This window comes from Vespa crabro, chromosome 15 (genome assembly GCF_910589235.1).
Source record: "Vespa crabro chromosome 15, iyVesCrab1.2, whole genome shotgun sequence".
Taxonomy (NCBI): domain Eukaryota; kingdom Metazoa; phylum Arthropoda; class Insecta; order Hymenoptera; family Vespidae; genus Vespa; species Vespa crabro.
Window position 1 is genome coordinate 4,159,996 of NC_060969.1, and position 10,000 is coordinate 4,169,995.

The window sequence follows — 10,000 nt, forward strand, 5'->3', positions numbered from 1 at the left end:
CAATGTAAATTATTCGAAATACGTCTCACCTTTTGCTGACATTCTTCGAGTTATTATTTTGTATATGCCAGAATTTCTTCTCGTAAATCAAACAAGAGTTGAGATGCATTTTACAGTCCGGTAGAAGAACGTCAGATTCGCGATTACTCCTTCTAACATGATTACCGTTATCGTTAAGAGCTATATATGCAATGTACGTATGTATTTAAGTAAGTATTTACGTACATATATATATATATATATATATATATATATATATATATATATACGTACATACATGTATACATAAATAAATATATACGTACGGTACGTAGGATGTCTACGATGATACGAAGAATTAGTTGATTTTAATATATGAGCTCTCGAATGCCTCGAAACATCCGCTTTGTAGTTGAGAACGAAGAAGAAGAAGAAGAAGAAGAAGAAGGAAGAAGAAAAGAAAAGAAATTGATCGTTATCGATCGATTCTCTTTAAGAACAAAAAGAAGAAGATGGAAGAACAAGAATTTCCTTTCTCTTCTTCGTTAATTTTCTTGTTCGTAATCTTCCCCAACTTTACCTTCCTTTTCTTTTTTTTCTTTTTTTTTTTTCTTTTTTTTTTTTGTAAAGGAAAGAAGAGAAAGAAAGAGAGAGAGAGAGAGACTTTCTCTCTCTTTGTACATCCATATTTTTCTGTCTCTCTCTCTCTTTTTCTCTCTATTGATCACGATTTCTAAATGATGATTATATCATCGATCTTTCTTTATCTCTTTGAAAATGATAAATATATACATATATATATATATATATATATATGTACATATATATAATAAATGTGCATATGTGTTGCATAAAGATTGAATGAGAAGCATTAGAAAAGTAAAAATTGTTTTCTTTAATTATTTATATCTAATATGCATCTATTATGGATTTATAAAAGTCAACATCTTCATTTATGTATTAAAGGAAATAAAATTATTACATATGATAAAGAATCAGAGAGAGAGAGAGAGAGAGAGAGAGAGAGAGAGAGAGAGAGAGAGAGAGAAGGCAAATATTTCTATATGTTCTTGCATAATCTATCTTCGTCATAATAATCTTCCTCGTGAAATATTGTGAAACACATTGAGATATATAATAATACATAAATGTGCGTTAGTGTGAAGATTGATAAAGGAACGATTTAAATTTTTATATATAACTTTAATGCGTACCTATTGATAGAATCGTTTTATTAAATCTTAATACTGGCAAATAATTATTTATGTACATATTATTAGAAAACATATAATGATTTATTAGATATCAAATAGCTGACTACTTGCATATATATATATATATATATATATATATATATGCAAGTGAATGAGTGATTGAATGATTGAGTGAGTGAGTGACAGAGAGAGAAATAGATAGATAGATAGATACATAGCAAGAGAGAGAGAGAGAGAGAGAGAGAGAGAGAGACAGAGAGAGAGAGAGAGATAGAGATAGAGATAGAAACAGTGCATGTATTTCTGCACGCTGCGAGACTAAATGCGGCGTTTCCAATTACCCGAACGGCACATCGTACGAGATATATACACACAGATAGACACACACACACACATACGTAGACATATATATATATATATATATATATATATATATATATATATATATATATATACGTATATGGATACAGAAGCATACTACTACCAAAGCATTCCGCGGAGAGTTTCGCAAAGTCCAATGAGTTCGTCGACCTTACGCGAAAATGGATAAGACGACCGAGCGAGAGTGCCTAAGGGTCCTCCCTCCTTTTCCCCCCTGTCCTCTTCACTCTCTCTCTCTCTCTCTCTCTCTCAAATCCCCTCAATCCTCCCCCCGCCTCACCACCACCTACCAACGAAAACCCCCCACTCGCCCCTGTACACACCTATCGTGTACGAGAGTGCATACAATCGTGCATTCAATTCCCACACGAAACTCTCAATATCGTTGCCAATATCATTCCTTCGATTTCTTTCTTTTTTTTCTTCTCTCTGTTTTTTTCTTTTTTCTTTCTTTTTCCTTTCTTTTTCTTTCTTTTTAATCCACATAACCTTCCGTCGAATCCGAAGGGAGGAAAAGAAGGAAAAAAAATATGAAGGCAAAAAAAAAAAAAGATGAAAGGAAGAGAATGTTAGGTGACAAAAAATTCGTTCTCGAATTTGGCTCATGGCGTTCGAATATAATTTGACTTTTCTACGATGATTGAAATTTATTTGTATTTTTTTTTTCCTTTTTTTTTTCTTTCTTTCTTTTTTTTCTTTTTTTGCTTTTTCTTTTTCTTTTTCTTTAATGATACGACATAAAGTTATCCGATACGAACTATCGAATATACATGGAGATTAATTTGAAATCTCTTTTACGATTGATTTCGATTGGTCTGAACTGAAACATAGTTCTTTTCATTATACATTCTCGTAAATAAAATAATAATCAAATTATTTTCTTTCAAATGATACCATTGAGAAAGTATTAATGTAATAACATTTTTAATCCTAATCATAATTTTATATATATATATATATATATACGTTTAATCGTAAGAAACAAAATAACTTATCTCCTTTATGATGAGCCAATTATTGAATAATTTATTCGTGATATAAGCTGTCAAGGTTTAATACGCTCTAATCGCTATATAATATTTATATATATAAATCTTGAAAATGGTGAAACTTGGATGGTGGGGCGGGAGGGAGGGAGGGAGAATGAATAAAAAGTTATAATTAAATCGTTTGTAACAAATGTACATATACGTATTGCGTACATATACTATTCCATTTGTACTGACTTTTTACATGGGTTTTATACACGACGCGACGTACATATGCGTTCTTGCAAAAAGAAAAAAAAAAGAAAAAGAAGGAAAGAAAGAAAGAAAGAAAAAAAAAAAAAAGAAAAAAGAAAAAAGAAAAGGAAAAACACCATCTCTCACCAGAATCGGAAATAGAGACAACGAGCTCTATAATAAGATAACTGGCCTTGTAATAAGATTACTCTCGGCAAATGCATGATTCTACTGTCTCAAGTCAAGTCATCCTACGTAAGACAGGAAATAATCCTTTAATCGTTCTTTCCTCTTAAAGATTAAGAAAAAAAAAGGACAGACAGATGGAGAAGAAAAAAGACAGACAGAGATAGAGATTAATATATATATATATATACATAGAGAGAGAGAGAGAGGGAGAGGGAGAGAAAGTTTAAAATAAAAGATCAAAAAAAAAACAAAACAAAACAAAAAGGAAAAGAAATAACCGAAGGAAAAGGAAGGAGATAGCAAAAGAGTCCGTCCAATTTTTATATATCTTTTTCCCATGATCATTTTCAAGGTACCGACTATATCGTGGATAACGATAAAAATCATAGTCTCTCACTCGTGCAACTTCAACCGAGTCAAAGTTCTCACCCCGCAGAAGGTTTAATTAGTTTCATAAATGATGATGAGGATTATGATGATGACGATAATGACACTGGGGAATATGGAATGATGATGGAGAAGGGATGGGAGGGAGGGGGAGGGTGGCGACTGGAGAGAGGGAGAGGAGAGGAGAGAGAATATCGAGATTCAAGAGAGTCGATTTTATTCGTCGACTTAGAAAAATAACTGCATTTCGCGTGACTCAGCTTTGCTTACGCGCGCTTCTCTATTAACGTTTGCTCGTAGCCGTAATAATTGATGAGTTTGTGAGCATAGAGTGGGAGAATTGTAGATAATATGGCCTCGTAAACGAAAAATACAAATTGACAGAGTTGGGAAAAGGGGAGGGACGGGGCGGGGCGGGGAGGGGGAAAATTACGAGGAAAAATAATCTCAAGATTTTTAGTCCAACAAAGACAAAGGAAGACATCCCTCCCACCATCAGCGTTTTTCTTCTCCATCGCCTAGATCGAAAATAATGCAATTATCTTTCTTCCTCGAGTTTCCTAATTTATTCCTATTTTATTTTGTTCCTTTTATTCAATCATTTATTTACTCATTCGTTTTATTTTATTTCTTCTTGTCGTCATTTGTCAGTTCTTCCTCTTTTTCCATTCAATGAATTTTCATTGCGCTTAATTATTATTTCTTCTTTGTTTGTTTTTTTTTTTTTTTGTTTTTGTTCTTTTGTTTTGTTCGCTTCGATATCAATTATATACAAACGATCGAAAAAGATAAATAAAAGTTCGACTCGACTTGTTAAAATAAGAAAACGTTCTTTCTTATTTACAATAGATATGTATTTATGAGATGGTTGAGAGTGGGGATGGATGGATGGATGGATGGATGGATGGATGGATGGATGAATGGATGGATAAATGAATGGATGAGAGGGAAGGTGGGAATGATAGGGGAAATACTTCTTGGCCGGTGTGATTATTAGAAATTAGATGACTTGAGTTCTTACGCGAGCGTTCCCACTTTTTCGTAAGAAACCTCGTCGAAGAAAGATATATTGTCTAATCTTGCGAAATAGAGATCGACTATTACTTAGCTTTTATCTAGTTCGTGTGTCTATGTGTGTGTATACATTTACGTGTGCGTATTATATACGTATATAATTCCAAATGATCTATGTAAAATTTCACGAACTATTTCGATCAAAAATCAATTGGAATATTTTTCTTTCTCGTTTCTTTTCCTTTTTTTTTATTCTTTGATATATTTATATATTTATATATTAATAAATATAAAGTCATTAATTTTTTGTTTCGTGCGTACAAATTGATTCCACTAACTTCAATACAGATATGGTATGTAACATTTTATAGTTAACTTAATCGTCCAATGTACACACATACACATAAACACACACACACACACACACACTATATATATACATATGTATGTATGGACGTGTATAATATATTTCTATTCGTAGAGACATTAATTGGACAAGAAAAGTCGTTACATTGTAAACAGTAATTTATGTAAATAGAGAAATAATAAGTAGCAGAGAGAAAGATAGGCGATCACACACACACACACACACATAAGCACACTACTATCAACTTTGCTTTAAAATTTTTATTTTTTTCTTTTTCTTTTTTTTTTTTTTCCTGTTTTGTTCAGAATACGTATATAGTAAAAAGAAATATGTGTTGTAGTAGTAACAAAAAAAAGAAACACACACACAAACATACAAATATACATAATAAACATACACACATACACATGGAAAGGTCTTATATTTTTACGAACGTTACATTTCTATTACATTACACACACACACACACACACACGCACACATTATTCTCGCAAATTTACGTTAGACGTCGTGTGTAACGAGCGCTTCTTTCATTTCGTCGCACTTATGTTAGTCACATAGACGACATGAAACCTACGAGCCAACGATATACGACTGACTTCTTTTATCTGTTTTCTTTTTTTTTTTTTTTTTATTTTATTTTTTTTTCCTCTTTTTTTTTGTTCTCTCCACCGGCTGTCGTATGTATCTTACTTATGTACACGAATATATAGTAGACGAATAGAATCCGGTGAGAGGAAGAGGAGGAAATAGTAGTAGGAAATAGTAGTAGTAGTAGTAGTAGTAGTAGTAGAAGTAGAAGTAGTAGAAGAAGAAGAGGATAGAAAGGTTAGCACGAAACTCTGCTGTCATTGCGTCTGGCATGAGGATAATTAAACATTGATTTTCTACGAGCTTTCCTCCTTTTACATCCCTTCCCCAACCCTTCCACCTCCCACCACCCATTCCTCCTCGTTTACTCTTTCTTTCTCTCTTTCTTTTTTTTTTTTCTTTCTTTCTTTCTTTCTTTCTTTCTTTCTTGCTTTACTTCCTTCATTCCTTTCTGTCTCGACATTCTTTTTATTTAGATTTTTCTCTTTCTCTCTCTCTTTCTCTTTCTCTATGTGTCTCTCTCTATCCTATCTCTGTCTCTCTCGCGATAAAGTACTTTGCTTTACGATTAAATCGAACCATTTGTCATTTCGTTCTTTCGATTTGTTGATAATCCAAAAAAATAAATAAATAAATAAATAAATAAAAAAGAAAGAAAAGAAAAAAATGACGAAAATGATTCTGACAATTCTATCGGAAAAAAAAATTTCTCTCTTCTTGTTTGACATGTAATAAGAAAGAGAGAGGAAAAATAATAAGTAAACAAGAATATACGTCTAAAAAATATTTCTATCTTAGATATTGATATATTACGTACGTTAGAAAAAAATACTTTTTTAGATTGATATATTTATTCTTATAATTGGAATAGATAGATCTGTATATAATCAAAAAAAAAAATTTATATATATATATATATATCAAAATGTATTCTTTTTCTTTTTTTTTTCTTTTTTCTTTTTTCTTTTTCTTTTTTTATACAACGATCCATTCATCCATCCATCCATTCATTTTTATCTACGTGCCAAAAAGAAAATAGATGGAGGTCTGTTTAAAAATAAACAAATGAAACAAAACAAAAAAATAAAATAGAAAGTAATCATATATTTATATATATATATATATATATATTTATACAGATTAATATATCTGTATTACAAAATAATCACGATGATACGAGCCTGTAATATTTTTTTCTTAACTATAATGAAACGATCAAAAAGAAAAAAAAAAAGGAAAAAAAAAATCGAATATTTCCTTAGGCCAAACGACAAATCGCGTTTCGATCAATCCATCTGATAATTCGATTATAAGTATCGTCGTCATAAAGAAGAAAAAGAAAAAGAAAAAGAAAAAAAAAAGAAAAAAAAGAAACGAGAAAAAACAAAAAGATAAAAAAAAAAGAAAAAGAAAGATAGGAAAAAAAAAACGAAAATGATTTACCGATATCAATAGCCAAGAGTCATCGTACTCTCGTTCGAATCTATGCTACGCCGTAGTTTTATTTATACGATACGATATATCTCGATGATCGATCGAAATCGACCGATCGACATTTAAATTTCCTCACGATATATATATATATATACACTTTTATAAAACTGAGAATGAACTCAACGATAGCATAACGCGCGTGTGGCCTTTGTTTGACTTTCACCGTTTTCGAGGCGCTCGCCTCGATCGATTTTTTTCGATCCTGACTCTGCTAAAGTCGAGAAATGTCACGGCTGTGCAAATCTTGACCGAGCTGCTATCTTTTTCTTTCTCTTTCTCTTTCTCTCTCTCTCTCTCTTTCTCTCTTTCTCACTCTCTCTTTTTCTCTCTCTCTCTCTCTTTCAATCTATTTACCATTACTTTTTCTATCTCTATTTCTTCTCCGACAATTTTAAAACATTTCCAAGACGAGGCCTCGTTATTTGAACTATCATCATCATTCGATATTAATGATCTATATATATCATCTTACATTATCATATATATATATATATATATATATATATATATATATATATATGATGTATGTAAACAAAGATAATATATTAGTATATTAATAAATCTATTTATTTATTTACATCGAAGTATTTTTTTTTTCTTTCTTTCTTTTTTTTTTCCAGATCGATCGATCTAGACATTCATCCATCCATCTATCTATCTATCTATTTATTTTAATATATATATATATATATATATATATATATATATATATGTATATTATATACTCATAATTATTATAATAATATCATGCATCAACTTATGTTAATAATTTGATATATTGTTTGTCGTGCGAGAAAAAAAAAAAAAGAAAAGAAAAAGAAAAGAAATTAAATGAATTCTTATCGATAGGAAAAATTTTCGAAAGTTCTTTCAATGACTAATTAACGATAATTAAATGTATCACGAAGATAATTGGAAAGTAATCGGTCGTAATTAACGGAATAATATTAATTATTATTATTATTATTATTATCATTATTATTACAGATTCATTTATTTTATTAATATTTTTCATTAATTATTATTAGTTCTATGAAGTAGTCATGCAGCGATCTAATGAAAAATTTTCATTAAGCATTAATAATTATATATATATATATATATATATATATTTATTATACAATGATTAACGATAATCAATTAATTAACTTATTAATAAGACAAATGATACTTTTGAAAATATCGATGATTTTAATTTCTCTCTCTTTGTTTTTTTTTTTGTCTAATTCATTCTAACAGATAAATAAATATTCAAACAACGAAGACAATTTGGAAAGGAATGATCATGATACGAATAGACGAAGACAGGAACGACTACAATGAGATAAGATCGATGATGATGATTCGTGACGGAAGTTCGAAGCACGACGTCGATTCATTGACTTCCGATTCATTTGAAAGTCTCTCCGTGAAGGATTGCATTTATCGAGGGGAAGGAAATGCTAACATCGTTGTCACTCTAATGCATGTAAGTAGATATCATATAAATTTCTTCTTCTTTAATTTAATTTAATTTAATTTAATTTAATTTAATTTAATTTAATTTAATTTAATTCCTTTTCAAAATTTGTCACGAGGGTGAGATTCCAAAAAGAAAAGATAAGTAAAAATGAAAAGAATAAATAAAAAAAAAAAAAACAATGAGAAAAAAAATAAAAACCAGAAAAAAGAAAATTATGAAAGATCATTATCAAAAGACATTATGAAAGATCAGATCAGATTTTTACATTTATTATAGACATTTATAATGAGTGGAATTACGTTAAAATTACTACGACGAATTTGTATCCGTGCATGATAATAAACAAATTAAACCAATCAAAAATTGTCAATCAAACAACTATGACATCTGTATTATTGTTACGAACGTAAGAAAAAAAATGATTCAAGTAAATATATATGATACTTCGTGATATCTAACGTAAGTGTACGTGTACGTATGAATCGTTTGAAAAATTCATTGCCTGCCTTTTTTCTTTTCCTTTTTTTTCTTTTTTCTTTTTTTTTTTTTTTCTTTTTGATTTATTTTCTTTTCTTTTTAATGCAGATAAACATTTACTCACGCGAAACGCACGCTTTCATTCTTCTTTAAATATCTAAACGAAAAGCAAAAATTAAGAAAAAGAAAGAAAGAAAGACAAAAAAAAAACCAAAAGAAACGAAAAATATGCGAAGAATATTGAAGTTTTTATTTTTTCACGATTTATAACGAACTATTATAAAGTTTTACAAATTCATTCTAAACAGTATTATTCCCATGGTCATACATGATTAAAGTCATATCTCTCGTTAAAGCCACTTCGTAGCTACGCTAAATGCTATATCATATATGTCATGGAGAATATTATTTGCATTGATAAAGAAAGAAAAAAAAAAAGGGAAAAGAAAAAAAGAAAAAAAAAAACCAATAACAAAAAACAAAATGTAGGAATTTAAAGAAAAATTTGAATTTTTCGAAATTCTTTCTCTTATTTGTCTTGGTTTTTTCTTTTCCTTTTTTTTTTTATTTTTTCTTTTCTTTCTTTTTTCTTATTTTTACGAAAAAAAAAAAAAAAAAAAAAAAAAAAAAAAAAAAAAGAAAGAAAATCAATCATCCTTGCGAGTATATAGCAAACTCGCGAAAATTTTCCAGACACTCGAAGCTACTCGAAGTGCTTATCGTGAATACAGATAAGGAGAATGCGCGCGCGCGCGCGCGCGCGCATGCTCAAGAGAGTGAGAGAGAGGGAGAGGAGAGAGAGGGAGAGGAGAGAGAGAGAAATATTTCGTGAGTGAATCGCCATTGTCATACCGGACAAGAATCCACTCTCGAAACGAAACGATATCTCGAGTACCTCAGGTTGGTTCTAAGGAAGAAAACACGACTCATAAATTAACGATGAAGTGGAAAAAGAGAAAAAGAGAGATAGAGAGAGAGAGAGAGAGAGAAAGAGAGGGACAGAGAGAGAGAGAGAGAGAGAGAGAGAGAGAGAGAGAGAGACTCTAACGACGTCGTAAATGGGCGGAGAACTTGTAATAGGATAGAGACTCGACAAAGCGACCGCAGAAAAGCGAGAAAAATGAAGTGGAAGCTACCGAGTTTAGTCGATACTTTGTCCCTTATTAAAAAAAAAAAAAATATATATATATATATATATATTATTGTAAAAAAAGAAAAGAAT

The 10,000-nt window shown here is 30.1% G+C and overlaps 1 protein-coding gene across 7 annotated transcripts in view; it reads left to right on the forward strand.

Moving 5' to 3' along the window:
* The window catches only part of LOC124429509 (inositol-pentakisphosphate 2-kinase), a 139,951-nt gene that overhangs the window by 97,040 nt on the left and 32,911 nt on the right, over nucleotides 1-10,000 (forward strand). For all 7 annotated transcript variants that reach the window (XM_046974869.1, XM_046974875.1, XM_046974870.1 and 4 more), the window contains one exon: nucleotides 8,079-8,307. In XM_046974869.1, coding sequence (XP_046830825.1) covers nucleotides 8,119-8,307 — 189 coding nt within the window. In that variant the 5' untranslated portion in view covers nucleotides 8,079-8,118. The remainder of the gene's footprint in view (nucleotides 1-8,078; nucleotides 8,308-10,000) is intronic.